The following is a 21,664-nucleotide window of genomic DNA, read 5'->3' as shown; positions in this document are numbered from 1 at the left end:
CATCTCTCTTCTAGCCACAAAAAGCCCAGTTTGCTTTGATCACCAAAACCTGGCTGAGAATCATCCAGGGACAAGGACTTGGGCTGGGAGAGTTCATCTTTTTTTGGATTATGTTGGACATGTTTTCTCTTTTCTGCCTCTGGTTCATAATTGTTCATGGGAGGGGAGTGTGTGATCCCTTTGTACTCTTTAGATAGCCAAAGCTGGACACACAGTAGGCAATCCACCCTGGATTCACTCCCAGCCCACAGCAGGGGCTTTGCAAGCCAGTTTTATCTCAGAAAATAAGGGATTCATGCTTGACCTTCTCATGGCAGACAGAGTTCAAATATGAATTTCTCAGCAGATGAAGATAAAAACTTCCTTTAAACTGCTCTAAAGGACACATCCTCCTGCTAGAATTTTCCCAGTAGGAGCAGGGGGCTTGCCAATAGAAAGTCTTCTTGCCAAGCTTCTTGTTCTTTGGTGACTGAAAAAAACAGATTTAGCCATTCTCCATTCATGCAGACCAGTAATTAAAACCATGTGACTCAAGTGTGATTACAAAAACAAGGAAAGCTGTGCTAAGCTTTTATACTTTCTGACAGCAGATTCCTCCACTGAATCACGGGAATAACCATCCTCCTGCAAAGCTGGGAGTTAAATGGGAAGGTTTCAAAACCAGAGACAATGAGCCAGCAGGATGGGTTTACTTTGGATGAGCTCTCAGTCTCTCTCCAGGAACCACCTGGAGTGATGCTGCCCAAGCTCAGGTGGTGCTGCTGGACAGACAGACAAAGGATGTGACCCCCACTGGGCTAAGCTGTCCAGCCTCTAACCCACAGAGGGAACAGAACAACTGCAAATCGCCATCTTTTCCTTCAAATGAGTTTTTCTTTTGGGCAGGAAAAGTCTTCAAAGTTTTGTTTTGGCTTCCTCTTTCATTAAAAAGAAAAAAAATGCAGGCAGATGGGAGCATGCATGAGAGCATTAAAAGGACTCTGGAAAACAAGAGTCTTCCAAACCTCAGACCACCCTTTCTTTGGGAATATATACTTTTTAAAAAGAGTTAATTATAGTTTTATCTCAGAAAATGAGGGATTCTTGCCTGACCTTCTTGTGGCAGCTACAGTACACACATCAGTTTACACAGGTGGAGCCCAATGCTCTGCCTAAACCCTGCTGAACTTTCAGTGGCTCTGACACCCCCAGCCTCCCCCTGCAAAAGCAAGCCTTGGGTGTCTGCCTGCACACAGGACAGGGAAGTGGGGCTCTTCCAGGAAATTCTGTGTTTTCATTCCTCAAAAAAAACCCCCAACAACTGCCTTCAGCTGATTTTTGCCCCCTGCACCTTGGGTGCCACCACCCATGGGTGCCACCACCAGTGACAATGTGCCATGTGCCCAGCCTTGCACTGGGGCTGCCACCTAAGCACCCAAACACATCCCCCTGACTGGGAATGACAAGAACAAACACTGGAGTGTCATTTCCCCTGCACAAAAGCTCCTGTGCCTTCTTCCTTCCCAAAAAAATAGAGCAGCCGTGCCTTTTTCAAACACAGCTCTCTTCATATGCAACTGCCTTCTGGATCCTGTGGTGTGGCTTCCCACATGTGGATTTTTTCCATTGTCCTTGGCAGCTAGAGGAGTCAAATGCCAAGTGTGGAAGGTATTTTCTATAGCCACAGCATCTGGCTTCCTGGCTGGTTGCTGTGTCAGTCGTGCTGTTGACTGTGGAGCTACCTCTGTTCCTGTTTGGTGTTTGAGTTGCCTCATCCCCATATGCTGTTTTCCTTTCTCACTTTTCAACTGCTTTGAACATTTTTCCAGAAATTAATATTTCCTTGCATAATTTCCACATGGGTTCAAAATGAGAGATTTCCCCGGAATGGTTTTTCTCCTCATGTTGGGAAGGTTCTGGAGAAATCCTCCAAGTTCATCCAAGGTCACATTTATGATATTGCTGAGAGTTTTCCCATGGCTTTTTGACAGATGGTATTTGCTCTAAAAACAACCATATTTTCTGTTTGCTCAGTGCTGCTCTGCACTGGTGGTTGTCTCCTTTGCAAAATGAAAATGACGTGCTCTCCACCCCAAATCACTTTTTATCTAAAACATTTGGAGTGTTGTTTTGTAGGAAATTTATTTATTTGGTTTGTTCTGATTACCAGGGGCTACAACAGGCTGGTCCTCAATGGAAGATAATTTAAAGACAGTGTTTTCATTAAACTGTGGGACACATCTTAGACAGAAGAGATGCATAAAGCTATTGACAGTAAAACTACTTTGTTTCACTGCAGCAACCAAGGATCAGTAGGATCAGACTCAGCAATTTTGGTGGGGTTTAGTTGTTAATAAGTTGTATAAAACCAGATTCTCAGCAGCTATAAATCAATATATCTTTATTGAGTCAAATGTAGCAGCCCAACCAGCCCAGAATCCAGCCAACTGCTTTCTCATCTGTTTGAAAAATATGGGAAGAAAAGAGGGGGAGTGAAGAAAAGAGGGGGAAAAAAGTATTTTGACAACACTGAAGTTCTGTTACCTGATGAGCAGTTCAAAGGCTGCCATTTTTTACCCATAAAGGAAAGCTGTCCTGCTGCTGCTGAGCTCAGCACTGCAGAGGGCACACAGCAAAAGCCAATTCCCCACCTGCTCCTGATTAACATGAACATTTCTGCTCCTCTGCTAAAAAAGCAGCTGCACTCATGACACCAGGAGCACTGCCAAGCCAAAATATGCAGTGGAGAGGGGGAAAGATGGGCACATAGTGACAGGACAAGAGGGAATGGCTTTAAATCAAAGGAGGAGAGATTTAGATTAGAAATTGGGAAGAAATTATTCCCTGTGAAGGTGGTGAGGCCCTGGGACTGGGTGCCCAGAGAAGCTGTGGCTGCCCCACCATCCCTGAAGTCTCCATGACCTAAAAGAAATCAATAAGCAGCTGTTAGACACCACAGCTCTTCAGCAGACAGGAATGAGCACATTTGAACTGAGGACGTTAATTAATAAAAATCGCAGTATCTTGTTAATTATGCCCTAAGCCATGTATATTCCACGAATCAGTAGCTTTACAAAGCTGCACAACTCTTCAGCATTGCAATCTTTTCTGGTTTATACTACAACAGGGAAAATTCTTATTTAGGGATTTTTTTTCTTAGGTTGTCCTTTTTTTTTTTTTTTTTTTTACATTCTGTGGTTATGGGTTACAATACCTAGGAAATTAAGGTTTATGCTACAATGTCAATGTTACTTCAACTATAGAGGAGAAGATTGTACAATCTCAGAAGACCATCTGGCAAGAAATTGTTTTTCAAAGACATAAAAGCCAACAGATAGCACTGTTCATCAGCTTCACACCATCAGAAACCATCGGGTTTATCTTTGTCCAGAGACCATCCGTGTCATCAGTCACATAATTTAGAGTGAGAAATATATAAAGATTCTGTTCAGTGGCAATTACAGTTATAAAGACCAATAGAGAAATCATTTGCTGTGCTGTCAGCTCAGGGATTACAGATTTCATGCGAGGTTTTAGTGACCTTAGGGCATTAGAAGTGATATCCCTCTCAGCACGGCAGATTGAAAAGTATTGATGAGAGAGTCAAGATGAGAGAACAGCAGCTTGCAAAGACATTCCTCTGCCTCTGCCCATTTACTGCTACATTAATCTTCCCCTGATCTATTAAATTCCATTTTCTTGAACATTTATTCTGGGGACATGTAGGAAACGAGGTGAACCTATATCATCACGTCAGCTGGTACCCTAGAAGGACTCCAAAGCCATGAACCCAAAGGGACAGGAAATATGTCACTTGGCAGAGCAGGATATGAGCTTTCCACAAATAAATGAGTGAGATTGTGACTTCCTTTTCCCCCAATGGCATTGGCATCAAGGCCCTTAACTACAACTGAAAGCATTTTCATTTTGCCAGGTTACAGAAACACACCACAAGCAATATTATCTTCACAGCAAAAATGATCCTGCACAGCCTGAGTGAGGGGTATATTGACTTTATTGGGGTCAGGAGTCCACCTGCTTGTAGCTACTCTGTACAATGTTTATTCACATGAAATCCTGAGCAAGGCACTCCAAATCAGGTGGACTCCCCATGCCTGGAAGTGTTCCAGGCCAGAACAACCTGAGATTGTGGGAGGTGCCCCTGCCCGTGACAGGGGGTGGAATGAGATGATCTCTAAGGTCCCTTCCAACCCTCCACTCTCTGCAAGGGTGTGTCGCAGACATTTCTCCACAGAAATCCTTTCTTTCAGATTTCTGCGTCTTCAGGAGGCCAGAGGCCCCCGAAGAGAAGGTAAACAATTATTATCAGCTGCTGGGGAATGCAACAGGAACACCTTGATTGGCTCATTTTCTATGTTTATAATTAAGGGCCAATCACCAGTGCAAGCCAGGGGACTGAGTCCTTGGCCACAGCTTTGTTGTAGATTCTTTTCTATCTCTTCTTAGCTAGCCTAGCTGCTCTGCAAAACCTCTCTCTATATTCTATTTAGTATAGTAATAATGTATTATATATAATATCTTAATAAATATGCCTTCTGATCAAGATACAAGATTCACCGTCTCTCTCTCACCAGCCGCGCCCACTCAGGTGCGGTAATAAGGGTGTGCTGCAAAGACCTTCAGACAGAGAGTAAGAATTACCAAAAAAGTAAGGCAGACCATAACCAGTGCTTTACAAACACTGAAGGAGTGCTGCCAACAGCTTCTTTCAAAGTTTTCTGAAGGAAAATCCAGGAGGGAGAAGTTCAAGCAGACACAGAGCATAGAGCATGGGTTTACCTGCTCTTGCACTGTAACTCTGATGGAAAATTAATCCACAGCTTTAGAACTGCATCTTCAATATTAATTTGTGAAGATACATTAATTCTCTTGAAGAGATTCAGTCTGATTCAGTGGTCATGAGCTTTTACCCCTTAATGCCCCTCCAAATGTGCTCCTCAAGGCAGCGAGTCACCTGCCTTGCTGAGATGCTGAGCAGTGACCAGCGGTGCTCCCAGCAGGACTCAAGGACATTCCTTTCTGCACCTTGGGGAAGACTCTATCATGTCCCTGTCTGGAGGAACAGAAACTCCTCTTCTGCTCCTCAGTACAGTCCCCAAATTTGTGTGTAAGCTGTTCAGCCTGCACAGCTGCATTTCAGAGAAGAACCAATTCTTCACTGAGCTGCAGATGATCTTCCACTCCCTGAGTCACCAGAACTTCCGTGATGAAGCATTAGCAGAGGGAAAGGTGAAAATAAATACTTGAAAATAAAACAGCCTTTCAGCTGGTTAGATTCTTTGGGATTTCATATTTAACAGAATGAAAATCTTATTTAATGTTTTCTTCAGCAGTGGTCAATGCTCAGAATGGTTCATAACTTTATAGCTCACAGACCCCACTGAATGCTAAGGGGATGGAAGGAGTGGTAGATTTGGCAATGCTGGGTTAATAGCTGGACTTCATGATTTTTAAAAGCTTCTTCCAGCCTGAATAATTCTAATTCTGTCCCTGCTGAGCTTCACTGGCCATCAGTGGTCCCATCCAACTCTCCAGCTGCACATCTGCAGCCCATTGGAGCAGCATCTTCACTCTGTGGGGCTCAGGGAAAATTGTTCTAATTCAAGCCAATGTCACTGATAAAAGGATGAAGAAGATCCCTTCAGTGTCCATAATCAAACTGGGATGACTTTGAAGGTGCTACAGGTGCAAATGGCAGCAGCCTCAAGCCCTCACCTCTGACTGCAGCTGTGCATGGGAAAGGGTGGATGGACACAGCATTTAGAGAACAAGAGGCACCTGCACTCAGCTAAAGTACTCAGTTAACCACATTTACCTGGCTGTGCATCCAATTTATTTTTCTCCCTTTGTGCTGCCTGATTTGTATTCCCCAGAAATAGTCACTCTTTAGGATTTAGAAAATAATATGCATGTTCTGGAGAAAATCACATTTTCTTTTTCATCTCTTTGTCTCCCTTGCTGTCAAAATCTTATTTTATGCCTTCCTCTTGCAATCCATTTTAACAATGGCAGTGGCACAGGTAATATTTCTCTGCGCTTGATGAACTGAGGGACACTTGCTTATATAACTGGGGGACAATGATTATGTCTGAGTCTTTGTGAAAGATTTGAAAGCATAAGGGGGAAATGCTGTATCCCAGCAGCATCTCACTTATCCTCACATAAAGAAAACAGCTCTGCAAACAAAAGTGTCTCATCCATATTCAAAATTAAAATCAAATAAAACAAGACCTCGACAGAGTGAGTCCAGCCTGCCAGGGCTGCCTCACCCAGGATTATCCACTCTCCAAGTGGTGTTGTACTCAATTTTCTTTATTCCAGTTAGGAAAGACAAAAAATGACTTCTCACCAGTGTGATATTGGGTTAATGGATGTCTCAAAGCCCCTGGCTGCAATTCCTCCTGATCTTTCACAACATTTTTGGTGTAACACTCATATCTGTGCCAGAAGTAGTGGGTCTAGCTGATAAAATACAATCCAAAAATGAAATGCAGCTTTTCACAATGTGACATGTACCTCAAAATCATTAAACTAAGCAACAAAAGCACATGGCCTAAATCCATTTTCCATTATTTCCACACATAATTGCGTTTATTCTCAGAAACCAGCCTGTACAATGCACCTAGCAGAAAGAAAAACAGAGAAATGTCCATCATACATCACAAATGGAAGGGAGTTTGTATTTCTACAATTTTGACTTAAAATTCTCTCACTGCAGCACTTCAGCTCACAAAGTTTTCAGCAGATTCCACCACTGGCAGCAGTCATGATGCTGAGGAAGTTCCAGGGAAAGGATATGCATAACCAGCCCCATTTTTTTTACCATTTACTGCATTTTTCTAAGAGCCTGAGAAGGAGAGAGATTCCAGGAATACTCTTGTGCAGTGGAATTACAGAGCTGGTCCTTGTTAAGGGTAGTGATGGCAGTGGTGAATGAGCACTGATTGTTGTTACCTCTTAGAATTTAAAAGATAGTTATTGCAGATGAATAATGCATGAGCTTGGAATCTCTTCCCCTGAGTTGAGATGCACAGCACAGAGGACCATTGCTGTGATTGCCTTCAGTGTGCTGCCTTATTGTTCTGAAACACAGCATAATGATCCCTCTTAAAACATCAGTTTATACAACCCACACCCACCAGGATTGGGGAGGATTTGTAGAAATGAACCTCTCACAGCTCCTGGGCCCCACCAGCACCTCAGACCTCAGTCAGTGCTATCTGTTAGAACCAGGAAACAGAATTTGGGTTTTTAGACAGAAATCATGTTCCTGCATCACCTCAAAGGCTGCTGCATGTCCTCTGCTGGCTTTCCAAAGGCAATGGGTTATTGATCGCTGCTGATCAGGCAAATGTGCCTCCTGATGAATATGCAGACACAACATCAGGAGTTGCTGAGCATCTCAATGTTTTTACAATGTTAGGCTGCATTCCTCAGCCCAATATTCTGGGCTTTTTTTAAATGGCTCTCTTTGCAATCTCAGTTAAAATGCATTAATTTATACTCCACAAAACATCCAAGAAATCACCTGAAGTTCCTCAAATATGTCATGGCAGCCCTGAAGCCTTGCTCTGCCCCTGCTCTTCTTGCCAGATCTCTCCTTCAAAGAAGACACAAGTGAGCCTGGATGAAGCCTTATTGCAAGGGATTGGGAAATTCAGCATCCCTCCCTCTTCCTGCCTGAAAACCTCTGCTGAACAGACAAAATCAAAGTGTCACTTTATTCCACTCTTGAACTTCTGGTCATGTGAGTGCTTCTCTGGACAGCTCTACCTTCTTTTCTCAGTGTTTCTGATTAAGGGACAGGGTTTTCATGGCTCACAGCAGTGGCATTCAGTGATGCTTCAGTTTTATACTTGAGTCTTAGGAAAGTGACTCCTCTTCAAATAATGGAGAATATTCTCTGACCTAAAGGACTTTTTTCCTATAGGGAAGTATCAGGGAGAACTAGGAAGAACTATGGAACTTAAAGCACAGAGTGTTTTCACTGACAGAGCCCTGAGACAGCACTCCCAACCTTTCTCTGTAGTTTGTTCAACACACAGGGAATTTTGGATGAGCAGGATTTCTATTAGTGTGTCAATTAGGAATAGATGTAAAGTCAGGCAACATTAAAAGCAGTTTCCCAGCTGTTTCAGCAAAACATTCTTTCCCATCATTTCAGCAAAAATTTCTTTGTAAGTAAAGTGAATGTAACATCAAAACAGCTGTGAAAGTGACTTTATCACTGGGCAGATATATATAACTTATCCTTTAATTATTATGAAACTTTGTAGATTTTCATAACAAATAACACGTGACAGCAGGATATTTATGGATTCCTACAGATTGCTGTGAAATAACTCTTAGAGAGAGCTTTGTGGTGTGTGTGTACTGTGGAATTGTTATGTCTTTATTTTGGTACTTTGCAGTCTTAAATCTCTAAGGCATTCCCTCATTCACCACCACGCCTGGCAGGCTCTTTGCATTCATGTCAAGGGAGGCTGTCAGGGAGCAGACACAAATCCTAACACGTGTCTTCCCTGAAAGAATTGACTTTTGCTGTGTTTCTTATTGCTCTTCTCCCTGAAGGGTAGTAGAAGCCTCTTAGATTGAAAACAACATCGTTGTGCCATGTGTGGAGAAAGCAGAGCTGGCTTCAAAAGTGACTTCAGTGCAAACTGGGCCTCTGTTTAGGTGACAACAACAGCTTCCTTATAAGCTCTGTGTGCGAGGGACTAGAGATGAGAGTCTGATTTCCACAGCAGTTAAACTGTGCCAGTCATAGTCCAAAACAAGCAGCTCAAAGCAGCAAGGATATCACAGTCACATTTTCTGGAAAAATCCCTTTGCCTTGTGTTCTTCTCCTGCGAAGCTGAGAAGCCTCAGAGAAAAAGAAAAACAATATTCTCTCATTTGCTTCTCCTGTGTTTTGCTCATGTGGAATGTGTTTGGAGATTGTTTACCCACAGGTGATTCTTTCATTGGTTTCATGTGAATTGTTTTCACTCATTGGCCAATTAGTGCCAAGCTGTGTCAGGACTCTGGAAAGAGCCACAAGTTTTCATTATTATCTTTTTAGCCTTCATTAAGTATGTTTTATCTATTCTTTAGTATAGTTTAGTTTAGTATTCTTAATATAATACAATATCATAAAATAATAAATTAGCTTTCTGAGAACATGGAGTCAGATTCATCATTCCTTCCTTTGAGGACCCAGAAATACAATACAAGGACAAACCTCCTAGGTTTTGGCAGAGATATTTGGTGGGGGCACATTCAGAAAGTCATAAAATGGTCTCAGTTCAAGGGACTTTAAAGCTCATCTCATTTCAAGTTCTGCCACGAGCAGGGACACCTTCCACTAGACCAGGTTGCTCCAAGCTTTGCCCAGGTTTTCCTGGGAAGATCTCAATGAGAGAGGGTGGCAGGTGAAGCCATCACTGGTTTTTGTGGCTATGCCAGGACCAAATTCCTATCCTTCCCTGAGGTGTTAGGAGAGCTCCATCTCACCATAAGTAGTGATATGAGGGTCTCAAGGACTCTGCAGGTCAACCACAGCTCTGCTGTGGCATTCACATTCTCTGAACATGATCCCTTCACCCAGGATTTTTCTCCTGGGCAGCTGAGAGACCTCAGAAAAAAGAAAAACAATTCTTATCTCATTTGCTTCTCCTGTGTTGTGCTCATGTGGAATGTGTTTGGAGATTGTTTACCCACAGGTGGGATTCTGCTGTGAGTGGTTTTGACTCTTTGCCAGTCAGGGCCAAGCTGTGTCAGGACTTTGGAAAGAGTCAGGAGTTTTCCTTATTATCTTTTTAGCATTCTGTAAGTATCCTTTCTGTATTCTTTAGTATAGTTTAGTATAGTATAGTATAGTATAGTATAGAATTCTTTAATATAATATAGTATGATAAAGTAATCAATTAGCCTTCTGATAAGATAAAGTCAGATGCATCAATCTCTCCCCTCGTAGGGTTGCCTGCATTTACAATACTCTGCTGCTTTTAAAGAAAAGAGCTCTCCAGCATTTCTACTCCCCAATCTGAGAGGTCATGAGACTGATGTGCCTCATTTGTATCCGTGTCATTTTGATGTTAAGAGTTTAGAAGAGGCTGCTGTCAGTGCTCCTGGAAAAATGGGAAATATGGGGCCCTGGAGAAAAAGTAGATGGGAAGTTCTAAATAAACTTGTGAGAAGATTGCAGTGTGAAAGGTATCATGTTGTTCTTTGATGGTCTGGGAACATACTGAAACTTATTAAAGAAATTTCTGTGACTAATTGTACAGGAGCTCTTCAAAATGAAACTGTTCTTTTTTGCTATTATTTACTTAATATTACTTTTTATTCACTTCTTAGTGTCACAGCCTCCAGTGGGAATATTTTCCATTAGAAGCTTGGTATTAATTGACTGTGGATATTCTTTAACTGTTCCTAATGAGATCCGCATTCACTAAAGCTTTCATGACCATCAAGCATTCAGCTAAGAGAAGAGTCCTTTGAAATGACATCAGCATTATTTAGTCAAAATAATTACTGACACTGCAAGAGAACACTGGAATGTCAGTAATTATTTGGACTAAATAAACCACACTCTGTGAGGCACAATGTCCTGTACTAATAAAAACATTACTCCTGATAACACGTTATTTGTTGGTCCCCTGATTGTTATCCATGATGTTTCTTTTCCAGTCAAACTAGAGACATACAGCTCCAGCTCTGGGTCAGAAAAAAAAAATCAGGAAAAAAGAAAGAGGAAAAAATATCTCACCTGCTTTTTAGCTGGCTGCATGTTTCCTAGAAATCTTAAGGAAATCATTTTGATGCTGTGGTCATTCTCTTTATTTACAATGACCAGGTAAAAGAGACCAGAGGAGGCCATGAAGATTCTCCAAAGGATGAAGCATCTCTGCTACAAGGGCAGGCTGGAAAGTGTTCACCTGGAAAAGGATCCAGGGACACCTCAGAGCCCCTTGCAGTGCCCAGAGAGGCTCCAGGAGAGCTTGAGAGGGGCTTTGGACAAGGGCTTTGAAAACTTATGTCACTGGCCTAAACCTGATCCCATCATCAGGTCACTGGCAGCAAAGATCAAACCAAGCATTTTTTAACATCTAAGTCTCCTCTTGACTGCTCACATTTTTACCTGGCCTCATCACCCATGAGCAACAATTCTGTTCACAACTGATTACACAGCTGTGCCAGCCCTGAGCAGAATGAGAGTGGGTTTTGAAGAGATCAAGCAACAATTGATAGATCAAGACTGGGAATAAATCTTCTTTTATCTAGAAAAACTGTAACGGAAATAATTGGAAAAATGTATTTTATTACTTGCCCAGAGGAGATGATTAGGAAACCTGAAGGCAAAGGCTGCCCTATGGAATGAATGATTTGAATTTTAACTGTAAATGCTGAGGCTCAAATGAAAAACCATTTTAGACAGCAGGAGAGAGTTTGCCCATTTTCTAAAGTGTTTTTATTATTTGTAGTAAATACATTTGCATAATTTGTACAACCAAAGTATCCCAACTGGGACTAATTATCCACTGTGTTAGACAACATACAAACACACAACAGAGCCAACCTCTGATCTGGGAGCCACAATCCAGTGCTCAGTTTCAGCAAACAACACTTGATAAGCCAAAGTGTTCATTCTCCTTTCTCTTTTTGCCCCCATTTATTAAAAAGGGCTCTTAGCCAAACCCTCAGTGGCCCTTTCAGAAGGCAGAAGAACAAGGAAATATTGTGCCCTGGTTAGTGCAGAGGGCTGGGCTTTGCAAATCAAAGCCAAGTCTCCATGCTCTGGAGCAGACTTCATGTGTGACAAGAAGCAGTTCAGCTCCTCTGTGCCTCCAACATCCTATTTGTAAAAGGGTATCAGCACTCTCCACCCTCTTAGGGGCAGGCTGAAAGAGAAGGCATGAACATTTGCAGAGAAATTCCTAGAAAAATTTAAGATACAAATCTTTTAGGATTTTGTCACCCTGGGACTAGATGGGGTGGTCATTGGTTGCAGTTTTGTTTCCTCATGAAAACAAAATTTTAAAACAAAATTTAGCAGTATAATTTATGTTTTCCAGTACTAAAACTCAGGACTTGCGAGCTTGGATGTGTTTCTCCAGCCAACTTTGCTGCTCCTGATAATATCCCTGTTTATAAATGCCTGCTCCTGCCTCACCATCAGGTGCACAGTGCAACTCCACTGCCTTCAACCTGACCCACCCTCATAAAACCTAGGCTGCTGCTCACATCCAACTCAACATCATAAGCTGAACCATCAAGAGGAAAATGCCAGCTAAAAAACTTGTGGAGTTCCAGCTTCTGGGAGGCTGCAACATTCCATGTTCCAACTGCTTGTTGAGGTCAGGAATGAAAATGAGCCAATGAGGATTTTTATCAAATGCACCACCAGTTCTCTGGAATGGATTCATCTTCTTTACTCAGAGAGGGCAAAGCCTTACTGCAGGAACATTTTCAACCCTTACATGGCCTCCTGTTTTCTGCTTCTTATCTGGGGATACCAATTTCATATCCTGGTTCTGAACAGACCTCCAGAACTGTAAAATGTGTCCTGTACTTCAGAACAGGGAATGGTCACGGCCCCAAGGCTGCCACAGTTCCAGGACCGTTTGGACACTGCCCTCAGTCATAGGGTGGGGATTCAAGAGTCCTATTCAAGAATCCTATTCAAGAGTTTATGAATGTAATAAATTAAATTTCTAGTCTGGTTGAAAATACCTACTGGAAAATGAAAGGTTATTCTTTGAGAGGTGCCCCACCAGTGAGGTGTTTTAAGGGAGGACAGAAGCCATGGGATGTGCAGTATCACTGCAATATTCACCTCTGCTGTGAGGTTACAGGGAGGGAGAACCTGCCCCCTGAATTAAGAGTGCCTTAATCACGTGTATCTGAGCTTCTGCTCCCTCCAGGCTCAGCAGGAATTGTGGCTCTGAGGGAAAGCTGACTCCTGGCAGGGCCATGTGCAGGGAGCCTGCTGAGAGAAGCCTCTCCTCTTCCTCAGGCAGGAGATGATCCCAGGAGACATCACCCAGCTCTGCCCACACACAGGCACTGACATGGGGGGGTGTTGTTTGGGTGCTTTGGGGAAACTTTAGAAGAAGCCAAACAGACTGGACTCCAAGACACTACAGCATCAGAGCACTCAGATAATGAACAGAATGGGTGATAAACTGGGGGTGAGGGTAAAAGTGCTTTTATTATTAACTGAAATAACAAAAGAACTGGTTTTTTTTCTTCTAGAGAAGTCTCCATGATATTAACAAGAGCTTCTCTCCCTAAGAAAACTAAAAAAAAATTCTAAAAGTAGTAAACTAACTAAACTAAACTAAAATTTTAAGTTTTATTTCTTTACATTATCAGTAAGAAAAAAGTTATAAAGAAATGTTCTAAAAGTTTTGTTCTAATTTTTATTACTCTTAGTTACTCTTTAATAAAATTTTCTTTATACCCTGTAAGGCTTTAAACCTACTTTTACATTTCTCCTAATCCTACCTCACAACAATAAATACACAAGAAATTAACCAACACTAATCCCACTATACTCATTAGTACATTAACCAAAAATCTCAAAATTTACTGAAGATAAACTCTTCCCCAAAGGAACAAAACTCAGCATGGTTCCACAAACCCCCTGGGGAGAAGCTCATGTTCCCAGAGACAACAATGCAGGCAATGCAAAAATCATTACTTTTTAATGATACTCTTGGTATCTCTCACCTCTGCTCCATGACAGAGGTTTTTCTTCACCCAGATTTGAGTCCCTCCAAGCTTTGTTAACTCTGTTTCCTCACCTGGCAATATACCACCTGTGTTATTCTACAGTGCCTCTTGCTTTCTTTGGGATTCATAAAGGAAAACCAAGCAACTTTAAATTGCAATTAATTTATCATAAACATGCTATCTTCAGATTGCTTCACCACTGCCTCTGCAGCATTTGCAGCCCATCTTCAGCGAGGGCAAGGCTGACAGGAGCACATCAATCTCTTTTTTTGCCCTGTGGGTCTGTAAATACCAACTACTCCCAGGCAGCTGGTGAGAAAGGAGTTGCTGTGTTGAGTCAGAACCTGCAAGCCCAGGCACTGAGCAGGAATGTTATAAATGTGTGCCATTACTGAGTTATGTGGGTTTGGCTGAGGGTAGGGTGGGGTACAGCTGGTTACTGGGACTGGGGCTGTTGGATAGCACAGATTGTCTCTTTGGGAAGTAAGAGGCAGAGAGAATTTGGCCAAGGCAGCTGCAGCACACAAGGATTCTGTGAGATCCAGGAAGAGCAGTGTTTAGCACCAGGTAGCACTGAGTTCATCTGGTCATTTCTTAAAACACATTTGTAACACCCCACTCCAGATACTGATTTTTTATCATACGGCTCCCCCCAGGAAAGGAAACCAAGAGACATGAGATCTGGGAAATGATAACAGAGGGTGCAGTCACAGTGCATCCTAGGCCTGAGAGGATGCTGGGCTGAGTAATCTGTATACAAAGAAAAGAGAAAAGGTAATTTTGAGGGAAGATCTGCATGAAGGAAAAATGGTTTACAAGTAGTAGAAATAAATAGTCCTTGCAAAACACTGGAGGTGATACAAACCAGCTGGCATGAGCAGACAGTGGGAAAAAAAGCAGATTTCCCTATAGAGATCCAAGAAACCATCACCCCCTCCCTGCCACCCTATCCCAATGCTGTGATTTACACACACCTCTAGCTCAGGAAAAAAAAAAATCTGCTGGGTTTTGTAAGTCTATAATAAAAGGCACATTTTTCCTACACTGAAGAAAAAGGTTTGTTTCAAAGCCTTTAACCCTTATGTTGGGGTAAACTTTCCATAGGGCAAGCAATTCTAATCATATTTGGAATAAATTTGGTTTAAAAGAGGAGAAGTTTGGCCTGGGGAGTGTGCCAGGCAATGGAATGTGAGTCAGTGTAATGGACTGCTTTTGATGTCCTCTGCCTGGTTTAGGAACACCAACCAGGTCCAACAAACAGTTCACTGCCTAATGACGTCATCAGGTGGCTTCAAAGAGATCAACTTCCTAAGATAACAAAAAAGCCTGGGATATTCCTTCATCTTCTGTCTTTCATAGTTTTGGAAGAGCAGAAATCAAACACACAGGAATGCGCTCCTTTTGCTCTTGAGAAAGTTGGCACTGCTGGCTCTGAAGGTAGGAAATTCAATGCCAGCCATGTTCACTCAGAATTTTGGGATCTCCCAAGCAGAACTGCACCATCCCTGCTGTGCCCAGGCAAAAACCTGCCATTAATTCATCTGTAAAAGCAGTCCCTAGATGCTACCCAGACATGGAAAACACGCCCAAAACTATTCCCAGATAAACTCAAGAATGTCTGAGGTGCCTCTGCCAAGGTTTTTAAGGATATAATTAGACAGACCTTTTATAAATTAAAGGTGATGAAGTTGTAATGAATGAAATTTTCTTTTAAGTGAGGTTTAGAGAATGTAATGGATGAGGCACAGAAAGAGTCAGGGAAGGAAAAACATCCTGGGAAAGTTCAGTTGTCCTGGAGAAAGGATAAATACAGATGAAGAGCACAACATTCACTCCAAATTTTCTTACAAAAAACATTCTTTCTTACATCTTCTTACAAAATTTGCTGTTGCCATTTGCTACACAGCAAAATGTTTTATTTATGCTCTGTATTTCCTGAAGGAAAATATTGGGAATTGCACAGAATGTCATTGGGAGGAATGATGTAATTGGATATAACATGAAGGATCACTATTCCCATTGCTTTTACCTATGACTAAACTATTTAATCATGCCCATTACATCTGTGAAATGCAGATTTTAAAACAATTCCTGCCAACAACTCCTCAACCTTCACTATTTCTTTTTTTCCAGCCATGTAACCATGTCAGACAGACTCAAAACACATTTTTATTAATCTGTGCAAGAAAAAAACTGGTCACATCCAAATCTGGGTGTGTACTGCCAGAGTTATAAAGGCATGACTGCAAGGTGGCACATAAATCACACCACTGCATGGGAAAGCCCCCACTTTCAGCAGACCAGTAAATAGGTCAGCAGCAGTAAACACGTCAGGAATTCAGGATTTGAGGGGAAAATGAGATTATATAGCAAAGGAGGAAAGCTTATCCCCATTCCCATGCAAATATTGGATAGTATGTCTGCTTTCCATATTGTGGTGAGTTTTTGTATTATGAAGGGATGGATGATTGTTATTTTTCTTTTATGATTTATAATAATAATTATGAATTTATTTTGTAAATACAGTGTGATTTTTTAAAATCTTTGTGAAAGTGTTTATGGGTGCTATTAGATTTTAATTATTTGGTTGAAATATATCAGAAATTACAGATATTTGAGTTAGTATTTAGTATATTTAATATTGTTTTACTATGATTTGTCAGACTGTAAGTTAGTCGTAGTTTTTGTTGATATACTTTATTTAAAGAATATTAGGTGTTGAACTATACTTTTTAAGTGGTACTAAGAAAACCAATATGCAAGAAACACACAGTTTGGATTTCTCTAGTTCCACGTGAAAGAGGAGTGGGGTGAGGAATGGAATAAAGAAGCTGTTTGACGGTTTCTGCGCATGTCTCTCACATCAGGTGTGTATGATGGTATTACCACTTCATGTGAATAAATCTCTTTTCTCACAGAAGCTGTGGCCAGGATATGGGTGCCATCTGGGCATACAGATGCAGCTCCCCCTGCACATCCCAGCTGCCCAAAGAGGGAACAAAGCCACCTCCTTCAGGTCTCCTGGGACTGCTGGGACAATGATACCAAGTTCCACATGTGCAGTCCCATGAGATAAAATCGTATGAAAGCCTGAGTACACAGGCAAGGGCAAGAGTTGACCTCCAAGAGTATGAAAACTCTTCGTAAGTCTCCAAATTCAGCGTGCCTTAACAAAGTTCTTGACTGATACTAATAAATACAAGATCACTTATCAACAAACTAACCTTTGGTAGTGACCACCACTGAGACTTGAATTTTATTCTCATCTGCTTCTTATTTATTCAAAACACTGTGCTATATTTTAGCATCTCAGTACTAACCTCGTACATTTCCTGTTTGTTTCATAAATACACAAACCTGTTCACTAAGACAAGACACAAACACCAAATGGCTCCAACGTAGTTCCAAGCAACTGTCCAACAGCAAGATCCCCTCCAAGCCTCCGTTTTTTGAGGCTGAGGCCGATATCCCCCTCAGCTGCTCATCATCAAATGTCTGCTCCAGATCCTACACCAGCTCCATTCCATTCTCTGTCCATGCAGAAGGACCTCAATGTCTTTCTTACTGTAAGGGGCTCAAAACCAACTCGGGAATTCAAGGTGCCTCAGCAGCCCAAGCAGAGGGGGCTGAGAACTTTCCTGCTCCTGCTGCCCACACCAGTGCTGCTACAGGGCCAGCTGCCAATGGCCTGCTTGGCCACAAGGGCACATGCCACCTCACATTCAGGTGCTATCAACCACCACCCCCAGATCCTTTTCCACACATCAGCATTCCAGATGAAATTCCCCACACACACACCATGGCCTGAGACTGCTGTGGGTCGGAGCTGAGCGCCTGACAGGGCAGGAGCAGACACCAGGACTGGGAAGGTTTTTATGTCCGTGGAGATGAGAATTCTGATGGGACATTGAACACATCCTGATCTGAAACTTGCTTGGATATGAGAGTAGGCAGAGGAGATGACAGGACAAAGACTTGTGGCATGACATATCATAATCAACATAACAAATCACAACAAATCCTACAGGTGATGAAAAGGCCACTCTGGCTCACAACCAGCTGCCACAGGAGTTGCAACAAGGGGAGTAGCAGCACAAAGTTGGACTTGTGCGCCCAGAAGACTTGGTGTCAGCAGTGGGCTGGGATCCGCAGATCAGCAGTCTCACCTGTGTCCCCTGCCAGCAGATGTTGCCACCAGCCTGCTCCCTGGAGAGCTGGGGCTCAGCAGCACGACAGGCTGCACCACCCCTGCTCAGCCATGCCTCACAAAGCCCTGGCTCACCCACATTCATTTGGTCACACAATTGGGAATTACATCCCAGCTGCCCAAGTAAATACAAAATTTACTCCCAGCAGAAGTTAATCCCATCCCCTCCAAAGAAGCCACTACTGCAACATCACCACTTGCGATGGGCATGGCACCACCATCGCCCATCACCACATATCAGTGCTGCCCATGTCACAGTGGCCCCAGTGACATCATCACCGGGGCCAAAGGCACAAAAAACACCTGCACATCAACACCACTCTCAGAGTCGAAGAGAGACTGCGAAGAAGGAGCTTGCCTGAGGCTGCTCAGGCATCGGGGTAAGCCAGAGGCTTCTGCTGTCTCTGACACAGCTAAAAAGCATCTCTCTCTTCACTCAGGCTTGGAAGACAACACTCAGGAGGAGAAATGCCAGCAGGGCAGTGCAAGAGACGCTCCAGCCGCTCGCCATCAAACTCTCCTAGATCCAAGAGGGCACGGCCAGAAACTCTCCCCAACGAAAAACGTAAGAGCAGAAGCCTCCCACCCCACAGCTTCCTGGCACTGCCTCAGGGCATATTGGGGTAGTCAGTGAGGAGCCAAGAACCATGCCAGGCCCAGGCAGGAGCTCCCACACTGGGGGGTGACATGGGCACGAGATGGGGCAGCCACGCCTGACCTGCTCTGCCCTTCAGCCAGCACAGCACAGACCCTGCAGGGCCCTGGGGCTGATCCTGCATGGACACTTGCCCAGCCCCACAGACCTGCTCATGCCTGGGGCACTTGCTCTGTCTCTGCAGCCTGCATGCTGTGCCACCACACCCAGGACAACGACATCTGTGGGGACAAGAGAATGAAGTTCAAGCTCTGTGTCCACACCTACTGCCAGGTGAATTCTCTTGGGGCTCCCTCCAGCTTTCAGCCCACAAGGGCCCTGCCTCCCTGACCTAACAAGCTCCCGGCCTTCCCTGCCTTGCAGATCCTCGCCACTGGGCTTTACCCACGCGAGGACACTGGACACTTTCTCGTTGGGGACACCAGGCGCATCATCAGGGAAGCAGCCAACAAGGTGGGGATGACCTGGCAGCAGGAGCAGGCAGCTTTGCACCAGGAGAGGCTTCGCCAGCTCCTCCTGCTCCCCAGCAAAGAAGCCCCAGGCCTGGCACATGCAGGGGCCTCGGGTGCACGTGGCTCTGGGGCTCTGAGCTGGCTCTGCCCACATCCCACTCACTGTCTGGAGATGCAAAGAGACCACAAATCTCCAGTCCTGACATTCACGGGGCTGGCTCTGCTCTTTCCAGACCTGCTTCATCTGCTGCAAGATGGGGGCCACCATCACCTGCTGCCAGACGGGCTGCGACCGCACCTTCCACCTGCCCTGTGCCCCAGACGGACAATGTGTCACCCAGTACTTCGGGGCCTACAGGTAAGGGCTGCCCACCCTCACCCTCGGAACCCCTGCTTTTCTCTCCAAGCCCTTTACATCTGAGTGAATGCATAAGGCGGGAACCCATGGTTGCCAGCAACGTGCCACACACAGCGACAGAACCCACACAGGGGCTGGGGCTCCCTCACACCTCCTGCACCCACACTGCCAGCACGGCCCAAGGACTCTGCACTTCACCCTTCCCTCACTCATCTCCCCCATCTTCCTCACAGGTCCTTCTGCTGGGAGCACCGCCCACAGCAGGCACTGCGGCCACGTCCAAGCCAGGACAACACCTGCACCATCTGCCTGGACACGGTGGAAGACAACATCTCCTACAAAACCATGGCGTGTCCCGCGTGCCAAGACGCCCGCTTCCACCGGCACTGCATCCAGAGACTGGCTCTGCACGCTGGCATTGACTTCCGATGCCCGCGGTGCCTCAAACAAGAGCCGTTCATGACGGAAATGCTCACCATGGGGATCCGACTCTCTAAGAGGTTGGCTTTTCTCCTCCCACCTCACAAGGCACCAGGCACAAGCACAGTGCCCGCCTAGGGACTGCCCTGCCAGGCCTGCCCACCCTCTGGCCTGTCCCTCTTGCCCTCAGCTCCAACCAGTCCCTGGAAATGGCACAGGCAAAGGAGCAGTGACTGCGGGCATCTGCCTGATGTGGGCCCAAGTCTTTCCCTTCCTTCTCTGGCAGACCCCCATCATGGCAGAGTGACCCAGAGGTCGGACCCTCAGATCAGAGGCATGGCCGCTGCGATGCCACAACGTGCCTTTGTCCAGGTGGCAGGGAGCACACGGAGGCACACGGGTAAGCTGCCAAAGCAGCAATGCAGCCAGCTGAGGGGGATCTGTCTCCCCACAGCCACAGGGATGTACAATTACGCACAAGGGCACTGCCAGGCACTCCCTGCTCTGACACTTTGTCCTCACCACCTCCTTGCTCCACCAGACCCTGGCAACTGCGGCTCTGCAGCTCCTGCGCTGCTGAGGGCATCCACCGACTCTGCTCCTCTTTGGGGAACAGCACCTGCTCCTGGGAGTGCAGCACCTGTGCTGCCACCGACACTGGTAGGCAACAAAGCATTCAGCACTATGCAATCCACACAGGGACCACGATGGGCCTGGCACCAGGGCCCTCAGCACACAGCTTGGCTCCAGGAGGGCACTGGATACCACAGCGGCCTCTCCTGCCTGCAGCCTGGGGACTGTCCTTACAACCTTCCTTCTGCCCCTCTTTGCAGGTTCCACTGGCAAATCAGACCTTGTGGACACCAAAACCTCGAGCCCAGAACTGCTGACACTGTCCCAGGACACGGTGCTCCTCAAGAGCAGCTGCTCCATCAGCCCTCAGCAGGCCTTAAAACATGGCGACACTGAGGAACAAATACAGTCAGGGGCAACGCACAGCCCTCCTGCAGAACCCTGCACGATCCAGGATGGGCCAGCCCACAGTGCTGACACCTGCAAACCCAGCACTTCCAGCCAGGCAGCATCACAGCTCTCCCAGGGCAAGTGTCCTGCCAAGACCACCAGCTCCTCCTCTTGCCCTCGGTGTGCCTTCAAACGTGGCTATCCAAAGAAAGACAGTGCCTCAGCGGTATCATACGGCCCACCCGCAAAACGCCGCAGGATTGACACTGGGCCAGCCCAGAGTGCTGATGAAAGCAGCCCCAGCACTTCCACACAGCCACTGCCGGGGCTGTCTGAGGGCACTTTGGCTGCCAACAGTCCAGCACCACGGCCACAACGTCCATACAGGCCTCCATGGATCTTCCACGGATCCACGACGGACAACCGCTCCCAGCCTGGGCCAATCCGCATGAGACACGTCTGGCAGCAACAACGGCGGGCAAAAAAGCCCTACAGCCGGCCACAAATACACAGCAGCACCAAATGTCAGCCTGTCTACACCCCCATCACCCTTACCCATCAAAGAAACATAAACACATAAGATAAATAGATATAGATAGTTAAATAGATAGTTAGATAGATAGTTACAAAGATAGATAGATAGATAAGACAGATAGACAGATTATAGATACATAAATACATAGATAAATAGACATACACAAAAAATAAAGTTTTTTTTACACTAAGAGAACTCATATGTATTTCCCAGTCATTTTCTTCAAACTTCCTCCAAGCTTCTCTCACTGTAATGAACACGGATCTACGTCCCCAGGGTTGGCAGCACATTCCTGTGGGAGGAGGGGAAAGGGAAGATGGGGCAGAGGCGCCCTGGGAGGATTCTACTGTATGAACAT

The 21,664-nt window shown here is 44.9% G+C and overlaps 1 protein-coding gene across 1 annotated transcript; it reads left to right on the top strand.

The window, feature by feature from the left end:
* Positions 1-19,128: 19,128 nt before the first annotated feature.
* LOC132076138 (PHD finger protein 7-like) lies at positions 19,129-20,777 on the top strand. Its single transcript, XM_059477070.1, is given in 8 exon segments — positions 19,129-19,156; positions 19,159-19,250; positions 19,252-19,388; positions 19,622-19,888; positions 20,095-20,208; positions 20,350-20,542; positions 20,545-20,599; positions 20,602-20,777. Coding segments are annotated over 8 exon segments (1,062 nt in total).
* The last annotated feature ends 887 nt before the right edge of the window (positions 20,778-21,664 follow it).

This window comes from Ammospiza nelsoni, chromosome 8 (genome assembly GCF_027579445.1).
Source record: "Ammospiza nelsoni isolate bAmmNel1 chromosome 8, bAmmNel1.pri, whole genome shotgun sequence".
Taxonomy (NCBI): Eukaryota; Metazoa; Chordata; class Aves; order Passeriformes; family Passerellidae; genus Ammospiza; species Ammospiza nelsoni.
Note: the sequence above shows the minus strand (reverse complement) of the source record. Positions and strands in the feature narration are given on the sequence as shown.